General features: G+C 43.0%; 1 protein-coding gene across 6 annotated transcripts in view; it reads right to left on the reverse strand.

The window, feature by feature from the left end:
- The window catches only part of epb41l4b (erythrocyte membrane protein band 4.1 like 4B), a 169,816-nt gene that overhangs the window by 76,208 nt on the left and 74,652 nt on the right, over positions 1–18,956 (reverse strand). For 5 of the 6 annotated variants that reach the window (XR_009999603.1, XR_009999604.1, XM_062956978.1 and 2 more), the window contains 5 exons: positions 16,838–16,907; positions 16,510–16,679; positions 7,982–8,091; positions 4,912–4,942; positions 681–714 (listed from right to left, as the gene is read on the reverse strand). Coding sequence is in view for 4 of the 6 variants with exons in the window: in XM_062956978.1 (XP_062813048.1) it covers positions 681–714; positions 4,912–4,942; positions 7,982–8,091; positions 16,510–16,679; positions 16,838–16,907 (415 nt within the window). In the remaining 2 variants the exon portion in view is untranslated. The remainder of the gene's footprint in view (positions 1–680; positions 715–4,911; positions 4,943–7,981; positions 8,092–16,509; positions 16,680–16,837; positions 16,908–18,956) is intronic. The other variant, XM_062956977.1, reaches the window with a different exon arrangement.

The raw sequence follows: 18,956 nt of genomic DNA on the forward strand, positions 1-18,956 counted from the left end.
CTTTTTAAATTGTGTTTTTTATTTTCAGGTTTTAAGCTTTTTCCTGTTTTAGCCTTGGAGAGTTATCTTGAGTCTTTAGGAGAAAGCAGATATCTGTATGAAATTATATAAACAATTCCCCCTTTTATGTACTTGTCTCGAGTAATGGTATCAAGTCCATATGTACATACACCATACGATCAAGGCTACTGAGAAAAGGTTGTGTAACTGAGAAAACATTACATATTTTATAGTAAAGAAATATTATCTATTATGAGATCTTTACTGAAGTACAGAGGGAACCCAAGTCTCTGGGTTTTGAAATAAACATAGTGGGAAAGCATCACTGCTTCTCTTGACACCTACTGTTTGCAACAAATGGTGAAGCAGTGGGATGATTTTTGCTATTTCATCCAAGCTGTACCTTAAATAAAATGATTAAAACAGCCTTGTTTAACTATATGTTTAATACATATTTCTAACATGAACCAGTGGAGAAGAGGCAGAACTGATATTTTTAACCAAAGTTCAACTTATTTAGGAATCAGTAGCACTAAGGTTAAATGAAGATAACATAAGGACACAGGCACATACACACAAATAAAAACACCAATGGTGAGAGAAGACAAGCGAGTTGCTTTGATCATGACATTATCAGTGTATTATCAGTAAGGTACAACAGTTTTTGGTTTTTTCCTTACCTGATAGTTATGGACTTCTGGGTTATTTTTAGCACTAAAAAAACAGAAAAGGTTTTTTTGCTACAGCTTTCAAAAGATGCATAGTAGAACCTTGCCTTGTGAAGGAGCCAAACTACACACTGGCAACAGACAACATCTTCACCTGAAAACTAGCACTTCCCTTCTATTTTCCTCTGTTACTTCAGCAAGAAATATGGATTATGTTGTAAGAAGTACAAACTTTAGACACCTCAAGAGGCTACAGGCCAGAGAGAGTTCTGTTTATACATGTGTTACATCTATTTACCTCTTTCAGTCTTTCAACACACACTCTCCACCCCCTTTGCACTGTTTGCATGCAATACTCATACTCTCTCACAGCTAACCAACATGATAATATTCCCCCACTCTTCAAACAGCCATCTGTTCATAAATCTTATGTAATGTGTTTTTAAAAGTATTCTGAGGTAGCTGGAGCATTCATAAACATTCCATAATGCCTCAGTAACTGACCCAGTGGCTAGGGAGGGCTCACTGCAACTCAAGTCAAGGTTTTTCCCACAAGTAATCACAGATACTTCATCAACTGCTATAGCCTCATTTGAATGTCTGAAGACCTCTAAGACTCCTCCCCCCATTTCTTTTTAAATCTGAAACCACGCAGATACAAGAACTTCAAAATCAAATCATTTTTCTTCTCTTCCTCTCCCTTGTTGGTTCCTGTCTTCTGAAACGTGAATGCCGATACTGAAAGACAAGGGAGTTATAGATGGATGGGAGTTTTTCAAGAGTGAAATACTCAAGACACAATTGCAAACAGTGCCAACAAAGAGAAAAAATAAGACAAGTGCGCAAAGAAGCCAGAATGGATATCCAAAAAACTTCTAACTGGGCTAAGACTCTAAAGAAGTGGAAAAGTGCACAAGAAGTGGAAAAGGGGAGAAATTACCAAAGAAGAATTCAAATGAATAACCAACTCCTGTAGGGAAAAGGTTCGCAAGGTTAAAGTGCAAAACGAGTTTAAGCTTGCCAGGGACACGAAAAACAATAATAAGGGCTTCTTTGCTTAGGTTGGTAGAAAAAGGAAGAACAAGGAGGCGATAGGGCCTCTGCACGGAGAAGATGGGGTAATGCTGACATGGGATAGAGAAAAGGCAGAACTACTTAATGCCTTCTTTGCCTCAATCTTCTCACCTCAGCAACATGGATTAGGGAAAATCCAACCCCAAATAAACAAGTCATTCAGGAATACCTGGCCGCTCTAAATGAATTCAGGTCCTCAGGGCCGGATCAACTACATCCAAGAGTATTGAAGGAACTAGCGGAAATCATTTCAGAACCATTGGCAATAATCTTTGAGGGTTCTTAGAGAACAGAACAAGTCCCAGCAGATTGGAGGAGGGCAAATGTGGTCCCTATCTTCAAGAAGGGAAAAAAGGATGACCCAAACAATTACCTCACGTTGATACCAGGCAAGGTTCTGGAAAAGATTATTAAGGAAGTAGTCTGCAAACACTTTGAAACGAATGCGGTCATTGCTAATAGTCAACATGGATTTATCAAAAACAAGTGATGCCAGACTAATCTGATCTCTTTTTTGATAGAATTACAAGCTGGGTAGATGCGTGGATGTAGCGTAGCTGGATTTCAGTAAGGCCTTCAACAAGGTCTCCCATGACCTTCTGGCAAACAAACTAGTCAAATGGCAGCTAGGCAAAACTACAGTGAAGTGGATCTGTAATTGGTGAAGTGAATGAACCTGGTGACCACCAATGCTTCCTCTTCATTCTGGAAAGAACTGACGAGTGGAGTGCCGCAGGGTTCCATCCTGAGCCCGGTTCTGTTCAACATCTTTATTAATGACTTAGATGAATGATTAGAAGGATGATCATCAGGTTTGCAGATGACACCAAGTTGGGAGGAATAGCCAATACTCCAGAAGACAGGAGCAGAATTCAAAATGATCTTAACCGATTAGAGAGATGGGCCAAAAGTAACAAAATGAAGTTCAACAGAGACAAATGCAAGATACTCCACTTAGGCAAAAAAAAGTGAATTACAGAGATACAGAATGGGGATGCCTGGCTCAACACCAGTACAGTGTTGACTCATCACAGATGTTACATTCCAGGCCCACCCGCAAAAAGTGAAAATCCGCAAAGTAGGGACGCTGTATTTGTGTTGTTTACAATCTCACTCAGCAAGATCTGTCCCCTCCTCTCCTCTCGCACATGCACGCTCCAGCTGCTGCAGCTGGTGCTGCTGCCTTGTGAGGCGAAAACAAAGGTGCTTCATCCTCCTTTTCTCTCCCTTCGGCTTCTCCTTCCTTCCTTCCTTAGGCTTCTCCTTAAGAAGGAAGGAGAAAGAGAGAGGAAGGAAGGGAAGAAAGAGGGAGGGGAACATGGCGCCACCTCCTTCTCCTCCCGTGAAACAGTGAGTCTGCAAAAAGTGAACCGTGAGGTAGTGAAGGAACACTGTACATGTGAAAAAGATCTTGGAGTCCTTGTGGACAACAAGTTAAACATGATCCAACAATGTCATGTGGTAGCTAAAAAAAGCCAATGGGATATTGACCTGCATAAATAGGAGTATAGTGTTTGAAGGGAGATGTTGACAAGTTGGTATGTGTCCAGAGATGGGGGACTAAAATGATCAAAGGTCTGGAGAATGAGGTCTATGAGGAGTGGCATAATGAGCTAGAATCATAGAATAGTAGAGTTGGAAGAGACCTCACGAGCCATCCAGTCCAACCCCCTGCAGGAAGCAGGGCATATTTAGTCTGCAGAAGAGAAGGCTGAGGGGAGACATGATGGCCATATATAAATATGTGAGGGGGAGTCATAGAGAGGAGGGAGAAAGCTTGTTTTCTGCTGCCCTAGAGACTAGGATGTGGAACAATAGCTTCAAACTACAAGAAAGGAGATTCCACCTGAACATTAGGAAGAACTTCCTAACTGTGGGAGCTGTTCAGCAGTGGAACTCTCTACCCCTGACAGTAGTGGAGGCTTTTAAGCAGAGGCTGGATGGCCATCTCTCAGGGGTGCTTTGAATGCAATTTTCCTGCTTCTTGGCAGGGGGTTGGACTGGTCTCTTCCAACTCTATGATTCTTGTCCCCATTTGAGCCGGCCCGAGTCCCCTCTGGGGAGATGGGAGCAGGATATAAAAATAAAGCTATTATTATTATTATCATCATCATCGTTATTATTATTATTATTATTATTATGAAACATCTCCTCTGATGAATAGAACTGGATAGAAAAAAGCTTTGTCAAATGTTGTTGGCTGATCTTTTAGATGGTTTGATAAGAAAATTGCAGTAATACAGGTATGGATTATCCATAAACCCCCCCAAATCAAAAGGTATGGTTATTTATTCTCTTTCTCTCTCCTCCCAGTTCCCAGTACGTATCCCTGGAAAGAGGGAAGAACTGGGAAGTGTTGATAGTACTTTTAAAAAACTGAATGCCCCCAAAAACTTTCTCGGTTGATCCATCTGAGGCGTCACCCCAAACACTAAAGAAGTGAAAAAAATTTTGGTTTTGCAGGCAAAGACAAACAATTTAATCACTCCTTCTTACTCCAAGAAAGGCACTGAAGAATGTCGTTTACAGAGACTGTTTGTAGTGTGTAATTTATTTTGTACTAAATAATTGTATGATTTTCTTGCACAAAAAACAGCATATTCTACTAAGAAAACAATATTTTTGTACAAAAAGAGCTCTCGTGTAACAAAAATGTTGCTTTCTGCACATTTTTTTGTGCAAAACATCCTCTCATTTTTCACATAGAATAAGTACTAAAATGCAGACTATGACTTTAGAGACCAGGGTTTGAATAGTTGCTTAGACACGAAAACCCACTGGATGGCCCTGGAGAAGTCACACACTTCCGTCCTCACAAAACCCCATAACAGGTTTGTCTTGCGATCTCTGTAAGTCAAATATGACTTGAAGGCACACAACAACAACCAAGTTCTATTCATCGGGGTTTCCTAACAGACAGAAATCTGTTTTTATATCCTGTTTTTTATATTTTCAAATATACTTCCCATTCTTGCTCAGCACCAGCTCTATAACACTTTTCTGTACCTATCTAGTCATTAACCTTCCTGTGAACAACATGCTTATACATTCTGGATCATGATCCAGAACTTGCTACAAATATATACAACTATAGCAGGTTAACTTTCTAAAAATCATGGATCACAGGTGCCAAATTAAAGAATAAGTGTGATCACTGGGTGACACTTACCAGTGTGGTGATGGTTTGAGAGCATTGTTTGCTTAAGAGAAAACAGAAAAGCAGAGTTAAATAACAGAAATAAGCTGCAAACTCTATGTACATCATGGCCAATAAATAAATGACCAGAGGGATGAGGGATTTGAGGTACGAGAAGGGTTTTCATGCACAGGCATTGGAAGCTGGTGGCTCCAATGATACTGGAAAGTGACTCTACTGTGGATTTAATCTAAACTTTAAAGGAGATATCAAAGGCATGTTAATAATATTTTATGTGTGAGAAATATATACATTAGTAATATTTTTCCAGCAGAATTTAATGCAGCTGTTTCTCCCCCTCCCATTCCGAATTCTTCAAAACATAGATTGGACACAGGGAAGGATGCTGCATCCCAACTGACTGTCCCTCAAATCCCACCTGTGCAAAAAATGAATACTCAATACAAAGCATTGTTCAATTACTTTAAAAATAGTGATCAAATAAAACCCAATGAGATCATTGTGAAATGCTAAATGCACTTATTCTTAGGGTCTACTTATAGAAGACATTGTGTGAAGCTTCATTCTTTCTCTACTTTGGTCTACACTTGAAAGCTAATAAAAGGTTGTGTTCATATTTTCCAGCCAATTAAATGTTGCAATTGGGAAAAATTAAACAATGGGTGCTGACTCTGTATAATTAATGCAGTTTAATATCACTTCAATTGGTATTGCTCAGTGCTATGGAATTCTGGACGCTGTAGTCTGCTGAGATACCAGCACTCTTGCAAACCTGCAACTCCTAGGATTCCATAGCATCGAGCCATGGCAGTTAAAGTACAAAATTAAGAAACTATTGGTCTTTAAAAAAATTACCCTGTCACTCTCCTGCTTCATTTCTTGATCCTAGGCCAAATTTTCCTGCAATCTTTGATTTTGCTGTACTTTTTACTTGTTCATTCCAATTGCCTATGATTAACAAGTCCTGTTTTGGTATGTAGCTAACGATTCCTTGGATTTGAAAAGAGAATCATTATTTTTTCCTACTTCTGTCTCTGTTCGTGTTGCACAGATTTGAATAAGGATTATATAGGTTTTCCCTGAAGTCTTACTGATATTTATTTATCAGACTTTGCATTATATCCTTTTACTATAGTAAAATAGGGATATAGTAAATAGGGATTAATAGGCATCCCTATTAATGCCACCCCAATTCTTCTTAGATTTTCCTTTCCTGAGTAAAACGATTATCTGATTATTGTTTATGTTACTTCATTCATCCGTGGTATGGCAAAGTTAATATGCTCACTTTCTTATTATACTATATCCAGCTTCCTCTAATTCAGTATTTGTGCTGCCATGTTTTATAGCTGTGCAGCTTCTGACTTTCATTTCACCTCTGAGCCTGTCAACAGCTGAACATCTATTCAACTTGAGTCCAGTCATTGTACCTACTCTGCTGTAGCCCAGAAGCTCAATAAAAGCCATAACACCTGGGAGTTCTATCTCCTAGTACTATTCCTTATTTCATTTTGTATTGTTTCATCATAGATTTTTTCATGGTAAAAATGTTGAGTACTAACAAGTACTAGCTATCATGCCACCACTGCTGTTTTGGGAGAGATCCTTTATCAGTGACAACTCCCATTACTGCTGCTGCCCAGTAGGAGTTTGACACATTTAATCTGGTTCCTACCAGCAGTCAGCATAGCTTCTTGCCTCAAAGGGGAACATAATCTCACCACTGTGGAAATGTAGTGCCATTGATGAGAAAGTTCAAGTAAGATGGCCCATTAAGAAAAACTGGTCAGGCCATGGCCTGGTCTCATACAGAGAAAGGCCCCTGGGCTGCCCCACATTCTTTTTGCAGATCTCTATCTCAGTTTCTCCTTGAATTTCCTTGTTCTAACTCCAAAGACAGGAAATAAACAGGTGAAGTCACATACTATATATTTTTGCCAGCCAAATCTTCCTCCAACTAGGCTCATCTATATCTCTGACGGATATCTTTCATATAGCTTGCTTTGTTTACACATAATTTTTAATATGCTAACTGAATTTTAAAATGCGTTCATTTTCCAATACTAATTGAACAATATTTTGCTGAGTTCTAAGAAATCTCGTATTTCTTATTTTTATACATTTATAAGAATCTGGCAAAAGATCAAAAATGAAAACCAGAAATACAAAAGTAATTCCTATTAGTTTGCGGTCCTCTATGCAATCAAGCATACAGTACATAGTACTCCTTTTCAGAAACAGCTGAGATAAAGGGGAAAAACAAAGACTCATTGACTTACTTCATTAAACCTTAGACTCACTTTTCTGAAAAATCAGCAATTTCAGGTTGTTTTGCTTCTTCATTTTTATCATTTTTATGCCCCTGCTTTTTTAAAAAAGGTATATACTGTATATACTTTCCCACGCTGGGACAGCTTTGTTACCATTTCAAATGCTTGTTTCTTTCTAGATTTGATTTATTTCCAAACACACAGACTAGGTTTTTTCATGTGCTGAAATGGCAAGAAGCAAATTGCTACACACACTGAGGCCTTGACACCATGTTGCATGATAGATACATTTGGCAGAACCTCAGACATAATCTTGGGCCAAATATTCAAGCATGCTGCCATGTTTTAAAGATCCTTTGCAGCACAGTACTATGTGTTTAGAAATAATTTTGAAGGGAGTAAAGGCCTTTTGTATTACAATATTTGCTTCATAACAATAACATAATATATTTTGTTTATTTTCAGAACACAACATCAGGGCTGGGAGAAAGTAGGAAAAATTTATTCTTCCTCCCAACACAGAGGGTTTTTCTCTCCCTGTGGCCCTTTGCATTTCTCTTGCAGCCATGATCCTTTGCCATGCTGAAGAAACTGATTACTACCTCCTGGGTTCTTGCATATTTGAACAGGTAAAGACTGTATGAAAAAAAATGTGCAACTGTACTGGAAACAAAATAAAGTGTTTAGAAATATCTATAGGAGAAGCAGAATGAAAGATATGGAAATAAATGGTGATTTCAGTTAAGTATTTGGTTAATACAAATTTGGCACATAAAATGATGTAAAAAAGTGGGATAGCTGTGAATTGGAACCTTTGAAAGTTGAATGTCTCCGGGATGGATATCTCTTGCTAGGCCGCCTTTCAAATGTGCTCGTCCTGCGCAATCTGGATCCATGTGTTGCTTGGTACTCTGTTCGGCCACTTAAAAAAAAAGAATCACAGTAGAGTCTCACTTATCCAACCTTCATTTATCCAACGTTCTGGATTATTCAACGCAATCTGCCTCTTAGTAGTCAATGTTTTTGTAGTCAATGTTTTCAATACATTGTGATGTTTTGGTGCTAAATTCATACAGTAATTACTACATAACGTTACTGTATATTGAACTGCCTTTTCTGTCGATTTGTTGTAAAACATGATGTTTTGGTGCATAATGTCACGACCCAGGCTGCAGAGCACCAATAACCATACACAGAGGCCAGAATCTAACTAATATCTTTATTGAAGGAATATATAAAGTTAATAAAAGCAAGTGTATGAAATAGTCCAGAAATAGACCTTTCAGGAAAGGTCAAAATTAGTCCAAAGAAACAATGTCCAATATGAAATATTAAGGTCCAAAGTTGTAATCCAATAACCGAAACACTCACTTTGCCAGGCAAAGTGAGGGGAGATGGCAATGTCCTTTAGTCCATGAAACTTGAGCGAGGCTAGGGAGTAACTTGAAACAAGGCTTGATACAAGGCAACAAGGAACGAGGAGCAAGAACAAGATCCGTGGAATTACTTGGCAAAATCCGGAAAACAAGGCAAGGCTGAGTCCTGGAAAACAAGGCAAGGTCCGTGGAGGTAAACAAGGCTGGAAACGGGAACGACGGCTTGGAAACAGGAGCGAAGGCTTGGAATCAGGAGCGAGGGCTTGGAAACAGGAACAAGGCTTGGAAACAGGAACGAGGCTTGGAAACGGAGTAGCTGTCCACACACGCTACTCCAGTAGCTGACGAATTGACTCCGCAAGATCCCTTTGTGGGTAAAACACCTAAATAGGGTCCCGTTTTCCCGCCCAAGAGCAGTTCTCTGGAGAACCAGAAACGAAAGCTATTTTCTGAGTCCAGATGCATGACTCCCTAAACTTTCCCATGGGAAGCAGGCTTAATCAGCTGAATGCTTAGCAGCTATCCTAGCACTCCTGCGAGACGCCTGATCGACTCCTCTCTGTTGTTTACAAAAATCATGGCGAGAAAACGTAGGAGATTTAGGCTCAGGGCTTGTTTGACAGACTTCTGGAAGACAAATCTCTTGCAGGTGCAAGGTTTCCAAATTTGGCTGGGAAAGTTCCAATTCTGACTGAAACGGCGAAAAACCCAAGTTCTCCTCCTCATCTGGCACAACAGTGCCAGAAACGGGACTACATGGCCCATGACTCATCACACTATCCCCCTCCTCAAGCCCCCTCTCAAACTGGGACTCTCTCCCCGAGGCGCGAGGCCGCGGCTTGGCGGGATAGGTCTGATGGAAGCGGCGGGTTAAATCGGGGGCATGGACTGTGGAAGCGTCTTCCCAAGAGCGTTCCTCGGGGCCAAAACCCACCCAGTCAATGAGATATTGTAGGCGGCGGCGGTGAAAGCGAGAATCCAAAATGTCCTGAACCTCAAACTCCTCCTCCCCATCCATCAAAACAGGAGGGGGGGCCGGCCGGTCTGTATCAGGGCGCACACCATCCGCCGGAAGGAGCAGGGAGCGATGGAACACTGGATGAATGCGCATAGAGCGTGGAAGTTGGAGTTTGAAAGTCACGGGGTTAAGTTGCGCCACCACTGGATAGGGACCAATGAAACGGGCATCTAACTTCCGGCAAGGGCGATGGGAGGGCAAAAAGCGAGTGGACAGAAGAACCCGGTCTCCTACCTTGATTTCGGGGCCCGGCTGGCGATGTTTGTCCGCGTGACGTTTATAGTCCTCCTTGGCTTGGTCTAGTTGCTGGAGCAAGAGTTGTTGCACCGCTGTGAGTTCCTGCAGCCAGTCCTCTGCTGCGGGAACTTCTGAGGTTTCAATGACAGGGGGAAAGAAACTTGGATGGAAGCCGTAGTTTGCAAAGAACGGGGTTTCTTTAGTAGAAGCCTGGACCCCATTGTTGTAGGCAAACTCTGACAGCGATAACAGGGAAGCCCAATTGTCCTGCTGGTAGTTCACATAACAGCGAAGGTATTGTTCCAAAGTGGCATTGGTGCGCTCAGTTTGCCCATCTGTTTGGGGATGATGAGCCGAAGATAAACGAGAGTCTATGCCCAATAGTTTTTGTAGTGCTTTCCAGAAACGAGAGGTGAATTGGGACCCACGGTCTGTGACCAAACTCTTGGGCAATCCATGCAATCTGAAAACATGTTGGAGGAATAGATCTGCAGTCTCTTTGGCCGTGGGAAGGCCATCACAGGGAATGAAATGGGCTAACTTGGTAAAAAGGTCCACCACCACTAGGATCGTGGTGAATCCACAGGAAGGTGGTAGATCAGTGATAAAATCCGCAGAAATTATTTCCCATGGGCGAGATGGGGTAGGGAGGGGATGCAGAAGCCCTGAGGGCTTTTCCCTTCTTGTTTTGGAGCGCTGACATACTGGGCAGGTGTTGACATATTTTTCCACATCCTTGCGGATCTTGGGCCACCAGAAATCTCTTAGGATCAAATGCATGGTTTTAAATAGTCCGAAATGCCCTGCTGGCTTGCAGTCATGACACAGACGAAGTGCTTTTTCCCTGCCCGGTCCTGGGGGGATGTAAACATGATTTCTATAGCAAAGTAGCCCATCCTTAAGCGAAAAGGGAAAATGTAGTCCTTGGCGAAGTTGGTCCTGTGCCCAGGCATCTGCTTGCTGACTAGCCCTGATTTCCTGAGCACAAAGGGGCCCTGGAGTAGAGGGAGTTGATTCAATGGGAGTGGATTTGGTGTTTCCCACTGTGAGCGTGGCAAAGTTCTCGGGTTGTAGCAGCTGGGACTCCAAGGTCTCCTTGCGCCCTGCAGCGTATTCCGGTTTCCGCGACAGAGCATCTGCTTGCTTGGTCTGGGCTGGGGTTACATAATGAATTTGGAAGTTAAAACGTTCAAAGAATAAAGCCCAGCGTTGTTGCCTCTGATTTAGCTTGCGGGCAGTTCTTAGATGCTCTAGATTTCGATGATCAGTATGGACTTCAATGGGAAATTTGGCCCCTTCTAGCCAATGTCTCCAAGTTTCAAAGGCTGCCTTTATGGCCAATAGTTCCTTTTCCCAAATGGTGTAATTTCTCTCTGGTGCGGTCAATTGACGGGAATAAAAGGCACAAGGATGAAGATGATCTCCCACTGGTTGTAGGAGTACAGCCCCGATTGCCACATCGGAGGCGTCCGCCTGCACAACAAAAGGGGTTTCAGGATCTGGATGCTGAAGGATTGGCTGGGACGTGAATAATTTCTTTAGTTGCTGGAACCCTTTCTCTGCTTGATCTGTCCAACGGAAAGGCTGTTTCCCACGGATGCAGCTGGTGATTGGGTCAGACCAGCGGGCAAAGTCTGGAATGAACTTGCGGTAGTAGTTCGCGAACCCCAAGAAGCGTTGCACCTCTTTCTTGTTGGTTGGCGCCCGCCATTCCAATACTGCTGAAACCTTTGCCGGGTCCATGGAGAGCCCTAGTGGCGAGACGCGGTACCCCAGGAAATCTACCTCTTGTAGATCAAAAGCGCATTTTTCCAGCTTGGCATAAAGTCCATGATCCCGCAATCGTTGTAACACCATTCTGACGTGGTTCTCATGTTCTGATTGTGATCTAGAAAACACCAAAAAATCGTCCAGGTAGATGATCAAGAACCGATCTAGATAATCCTGAAAGATGTCATTGATAAAATGCTGGAACGTTGTGGGAGCTCCACATAAACCATAATTCATAACTCGGGACTCGAATAATCCGAATTTAGTCTGGAAGGCGGTCTTCCACTCGTCCCCTTCTCTGATGCGAACTAGATTATAAGCCCCCCGAAGATCCAGCTTGGTGTAGACCTTGGCTCCTCGAAGTCGGTCTAGTAGGTCCGAGATCAAGGGCAGGGGATAGCTGTTCCGCTTAGTGATATTGTTCAATGCTCTATAGTCCACCACCAAGCGTAAGTCCCCTGACTTCTTTTTCACAAACATCACTGGGGAAGCGGCTGGGGATTGAGAGGGTCTGATGAATCCCTTGCGAAGGTTTGACTCTATGAACTCCCTGAGAGCTTCTTGCTCCGGTTCAGTCAGGGAGTAGAGATGTCCTCGCGGGATCGGGGCCCCCTCCACCAAGTCAATGGCACAGTCATAAGGTCTATGTGGGGGTAATCTCTCGGCTTCTTTTTCATTGAATACATCCCAATATTCTGAGTACTTCTTGGGCAAGGGGATAATGGGTTCAGTGTCTGTGGCATGGCAGACCTTGGCTACAAGGCAATGGTTTTGACAATATTTTGAAGCAAACTGCAGTTCTCTGTTGGACCAGGAGATGCTTGGGTCGTGAAGTGTCAGCCATGGAATTCCCAAAATCACAGGGAAATGGGGAACCTCGGTAACAAAGAAGGAAATCTCTTCCATATGTTCCCTTATCCACATTCTGGTGGGTTCCGACCACTGGCTTACGGGACCCGTCTTGAGGGGGCGGCCATCGATGGCTTGCACCACATGGGCGTTCTTGAAGTCATGATATTGTAATCCCAGAGAGTCGGCATACTCTCTATCAATGAAATTGTTTGTGGCTCCTGAGTCTATCATGGCATGGACCATGACGGGCCCCTTTTTTGCTGACCACAAGGTGACCACTAGAAGAAATAGGACCCCGGTTGGCGGCTCTTGAGTGGGTTTTTTGACCGGGTTGGCGAGCCTCTCTACGCCCGGTCGCTGGCTTCCCCCGCCGGCTGTGCGCCAGCCGCCTCAGACGCCTTCGTCTCCGTGGAGGACGCCGCCGCCAGACGGGCGGCGGGCTTCCCCTTGGCTGGGCACTCTCTGGCGAAGTGGCCCCCGTTTCCGCAGTACCAACAGAGATTTAGGCGTTGGCGGCGGGCCTTCTCGGCGGCATCTAATCTGGGACGCACATTGCCCAACTGCATCGGCACCTCCTCGCTCCCTCTGGGGTATGGGGCTGGTGGCGGGGGTCTCCATACTGGACGCGGCTGGACGCCGGTGGGAGCGGGAGGTTTCACCCCAGCTCTACCGCTCTGGCCTCGGACCCATTGTTTTCTGTTGGCAAGCATGACTTCAGCTCGTAAACATTGATCAATGAGTGCTTCAAGAGAGTGGGGAGGATCCACCTTGGAGATTTCTTCCAGCATCTCAATGTTGAGACCCTCCCGAAATTGTCCTCTGAGGGCTACATCGTTCCAGCCGGTGTTGTGGGCCAGCACTCGGAACTCGGCTATGTACTGGGACAAGGGTCTGTCCCCTTGGGAGAGGCGCCGGAGTTTGTGGCCGGCTGCCTCCAAATTGTCCTCGATTCCCCAGGTCGCCTTAAGGTGGTCCAAGAAATGTTGCGCTGACCTTAGATGTGGGGAGACTTGGTCGAACAGTGCCGTCGCCCAGTTGGCCGCTGGCCCGTCCAAGAGACTGTAAATCCACGCCACCTTGATGTCTTCTTGGGGAAACTCGGCAGCACGGGCCTCTAGATAAGCCTGGCATTGGCGACGGAAAACATGAACCTTAGAAGCTTCTCCAGAAAACTTGGTTGGCAACGCCATGGCCGGGAGACGGATTCCGCGCTCCTTCAAACCCCTTATTTCTCCATCCTGCGCATTGAGCTTGTCACGGATGCGGTCCACTTCGTCCTTGTCGATGGTGTAGCTAAGTGGCTGGCCACCCGGCACGGTTCCGGTAGACATACTGGCCTAGGTTAATTGGTGCTTAGGGTGGCGGAGTCAAACTGTCACGACCCAGGCTGCAGAGCACCAATAACCATACACAGAGGCCAGAATCTAACTAATATCTTTATTGAAGGAATATATAAAGTTAATAAAAGCAAGTGTATGAAATAGTCCAGAAATAGACCTTTCAGGAAAGGTCAAAATTAGTCCAAAGAAACAATGTCCAATATGAAATATTAAGGTCCAAAGTTGTAATCCAATAACCGAAACACTCACTTTGCCAGGCAAAGTGAGGGGAGATGGCAATGTCCTTTAGTCCATGAAACTTGAGCGAGGCTAGGGAGTAACTTGAAACAAGGCTTGATACAAGGCAACAAGGAACGAGGAGCAAGAACAAGATCCGTGGAATTACTTGGCAAAATCCGGAAAACAAGGCAAGGCTGAGTCCTGGAAAACAAGGCAAGGTCCGTGGAGGTAAACAAGGCTGGAAACGGGAACGACGGCTTGGAAACAGGAGCGAAGGCTTGGAATCAGGAGCGAGGGCTTGGAAACAGGAACAAGGCTTGGAAACAGGAACGAGGCTTGGAAACGGAGTAGCTGTCCACACACGCTACTCCAGTAGCTGACGAATTGACTCCGCAAGATCCCTTTGTGGGTAAAACACCTAAATAGGGTCCCGTTTTCCCGCCCAAGAGCAGTTCTCTGGAGAACCAGAAACGAAAGCTATTTTCTGAGTCCAGATGCATGACTCCCTAAACTTTCCCATGGGAAGCAGGCTTAATCAGCTGAATGCTTAGCAGCTATCCTAGCACTCCTGCGAGACGCCTGATCGACTCCTCTCTGTTGTTTACAAAAATCATGGCGAGAAAACGTAGGAGATTTAGGCTCAGGGCTTGTTTGACAGACTTCTGGAAGACAAATCTCTTGCAGGTGCAAGGTTTCCAAATTTGGCTGGGAAAGTTCCAATTCTGACTGAAACGGCGAAAAACCCAAGTTCTCCTCCTCATCTGGCACAACAGTGCCAGAAACGGGACTACATGGCCCATGACTCATCACACATAATTTGTAAAATCATAACGTAATTTGATGTTTAATAGGCTTTTCCTTAATCCCTCCTTATTATCCAACATTTTTGCTTATCCAACATTCTGCCGGCCTGTTTATGTTGGATAAGTGAGACTCTACTGTACTTAGGTTACTGGTGTATGTTGCATTCATATTCACTTTGAACTTAGTTTTGTTGAGTTCAATGTTGTTTCTGCCCAAGAGAATTGCAGGCTAAATTAACTTCATACCACCATGCCTGCAAATGCCCATGCCAGGCAACTGAGATGCAATGGCTATTATAAATATAGGAAGCAGCTCTTCCATATTTTTATCCTTTGTGATCCTGGCTTAATCCAAGTTGATATATCTACATGAGCAATGTAACCCAAACCTCTCATGCAGGGTGAAGAAGTGGTTTGATTGACTTTTCTTTAGTAAAAACTGGTTAATTATATCCAAAATGAACAATACGCAACTAGTACAAACTTTGCTACCTATATCTGCCCCAGACTAACAGGTTTTCTTCAGGCATGTATGTGGTCTGTCAAGCACTGGGCATTAGCAATTCATTTATGAAAGGAATATGATAAACAAAACAAAACTAGCTAATGTCAATGCAAAGTCCTCCAGTTTGCATTTTTGTTATGCTGGAGCAGCCCATCCCACCTCCTTTCTTCCTCCCAACCCACCACCAGATCATCAAAGGGTAATAATGAGACTTCAAAACATATATATCCTTGTATTCCTGTATAGGAGAGGACAAAGATTCATGATGTCCTCTGTGCTGAAGAGTAGTGAATCAACACAGGAAAGAGAAAAAAAATTACAAAATCTCCTCCCAAACATGTAACCTTTTCAGGCAAATTCTACATCCTAGTTCTGTCACCTACATTTGCACAACCGTTCCCTGAAGTTTGGAGCCCCTGATGGCACAGTGTATTAAAGAGCTGAGCTGTTGAACTTGCAGACCGAAATGCCGCAGGTTCAAATCCAGGGAGCGGAGTGAGCGCTTGCTGTTAGCTCCAGCTTCTGCCAACCTAGCAGTTTGAAAACATGCAAATGTGAGTAGATCAATAGGTACCGCTCCGGCGGGAAGGTAATGGCGCTCCATGCAGTCATGCCGGCCACATGACCTTGGAGATGTCTACGGACAATGCCGGCTCTTCGGCTTAGAAATGGAGATGAGCACCAACCCCCAGAGTCGGACACGACTGGACTTCGTCAGGGGAAACCTTTACCTTTACCTCCTTGAAGTTTAAATCCTCTAAGCAACTAACCTTCTTGATGGTCCACACAGTTTTTTAAACAATGTTTCTTAATAGAGCAATCATTTCCCCAATTTCATTCTGTTTCTTAATAGAGCAAAATTTTCCCCTATTTTCCTTCCCCCTGAATCCCAGCCACCCTTCTCAACAGTCCATTATTTTTAATTGACTGAAACTAAGAGGGGGGACCCCATTCTTTTCTGTTATGACACAATTCTGGACATTTATTGTCCACTCATCTGGAGATTTGAAGAAAGAAAGAAAGAAAGAAAGAAAGAAAGAAAGAAAGAAAGAAAGAAAGAAAGAAAGCTTGCTTCTAAATTGGAAAGTGTTCACAATTGTGATGAAAGCCAACCTCAGCCCCGTATAGTATGACATAAACCAGCCAGCTAAAGAAAATTGTGTTAGATAGTTCGCTTTTTACAGGCAGATTTGCAAGGTGGTGTATACAATTAAAGGTACCTGAATCGAAAGCGGGATCCAAGCCTGATAAAATCTGATCGGCTAGATTTTGTGTTAGCAGGTGTGCGCAACCGGAAGAAGGCATGATGTTCTACTGCACATTTCCAGAGGTGCTTGCATGTTTTGGCATTATCTAATCTGAAGACAAAAGTGTGCTCTTGCTCTCTACCCTAAAAGACAAAAACAACCTCTTATTCAGGTCCCACATATACAATAGAATCAATGTCTTGAAAAAGAGTCAGAGGATACGCAGAGTCCCACAATATCTGCTAACTCATGGCATTCTGGATATAACCAGATTAAGCTCATAGTAAGATGAAAAAGTTACCTGCTCATCATCTTCTACCACCACAAGCGTCAGTTTGCTCTTTTTGAAGTCCATTTTTGTGATTTTAGGCCTTGATACAAAGAAAAGGCAAAATTAAGAATATGTTGATATACAAGAGATATATGACATTTACAAAATGACTTATTTATTCATATATTTTTTAACTTTACATCTCCCTCTCTCTCTCTTTTGCCATTTTCCCAATTCATTCAGGGCCTCCAATATTAAAAGAAATGTGCATTATTACTTTGTTGGGTAACACAGCTAATTGACAATGGTATTCCCCGTAGTAACCTATGGATGTGAGAGCTGGACCATAAGGAAGGCTGTGCAAAGGAAGCATAGATGTGGTGTTAAGAGGAAAATTCTGAGAGTGCCTTGGACCGCAAGAAGATCAAAGCACTCCATACTCCAGCTTGGAGTAGATAATGATTATGGGGAAAATGGAAGGAAAAAGGAAGATGGATGGTATCCTTGAAGTGACTGGCTTGACCTTGAAGGAGGTGGTGAAGAGGGTGGTGAAGGTGGACAAACAGCTCTGGTGTGGGCTGGTCCATGAGGTCACGAAGAGTCAGAAGCAACTGAACTAATAAACAACAACAAAATGAACAAGGAGAGTCCCTGGTTCAAATCTTACCTCATTCATGAACCACCCAAAATAACATTGGGGCAAAATGGAGTTTCCACTGCACTGGATTATTTTCAGAAACATGATCTACAGCAGTTACAGTTTATTATCCCCCATCCCAGCATATATAAACCTATCAACTAATAGGCTTTCTTGTTATCCTGTCAATCCTACCACCAACTCTGCATTATCATTGGATGCCAGAACTGTTCAGTCTTCTTTACCCCTTTGTGACTTATTATGAGTAAGACATCTTTAAATGTCTACACACACACACACACACACACACACACACACACACACGAGTGGTGCCTGGATCTCTAGGACAGATCGAAGGGGCAGGAATGGAGGAGGTGACAAGGAGAGAAATAGAGGAGTAGGTAGGATGGTGTCAGTAGCAGAAGAAGAGGTAAGTGGCTGCAGGTAACTGCTTCTTCAATGGAGGTTTGAGTGGACTCAGTGGCATCATTAGGGGTATGTAGGGTTAGATCTACACCTGGGAGGGTGTAAAGATTATCATAATCATAATCTTTACACTTCCAGAAAGAGACCAAATGTCAATGTCTGGGAACATGCATATCCTCCCTCCTACTCCCTCTATTCAATTGCTTTACACCCTCCTGTCACAGTGTAAGACTTGTGTGTTAAATTTAATAAAATCATAGGTACTCAAAAATACAACACACATCCTTCAACAAGCACAAACCCTCACATCTCTGAAAATGCATCCTGCCCTCCAATTACACCCCCGAACCCTCCTTCTACTTGGATCTTGAGTCAGTACACAGGGCACTCATGCAGAAAAGATGGGGCTTCCTACAAAATTCAGAGTGAAAATTATGTTTTAAAAAATTCCCTTAACACCCTCAGGTATCTAAAATAATCTATTTTGCTTTGAAAAGGAATGTCTGCATTACAGCAGCACAAGCATCAAGATAAGGATAAATTATTTTGCTGTTGTGGATCCAGACAAAGTGGCCTATAGCAAGTGAGACTTGACAGTCATAAAATGGATAGGTCCTTCTGCCTACCTAATTCTTAAATTTATATTCAAAATATTGGAGACCTATGAACAGAGAAGTAAAACTTCCAGATATTTCGAATACATGTAAAGACCAATCTCTCCCCTCTCCCCCACCTTCTGATTATCATTTTTTCCCCTAGAAAAACCCAGCATTCTTGGTTTTTCTAGGGGGAAAGTACATTTTCAGAAAAATAGAAACAAATGTGCTGTTAGCACCTTTTATAGTTTGAAAGTCATTTTATTACTTTAGGGTCATAAACTGTATTATATGTAACTTGGCTTGCATACAGGTATCATGTTTGGAACACTAAAAGTACGTTTTCAAGAAAATAATTACAAACTGAATTTATTTTTAAATATTTTCATTTTTTCTTACAAGTGGAGTGTTCTGGATTGTAAGGAATCATAAGGGCTCTCTTTGCTTTTACCAATTTATGAGAAGCAGGCAACCCTCCACCATCAAAATG

The sequence above is a fragment of the Anolis carolinensis genome, chromosome 6, assembly GCF_035594765.1.
Source record: "Anolis carolinensis isolate JA03-04 chromosome 6, rAnoCar3.1.pri, whole genome shotgun sequence".
Classification (NCBI taxonomy): Eukaryota; Metazoa; Chordata; class Lepidosauria; order Squamata; family Dactyloidae; genus Anolis; species Anolis carolinensis.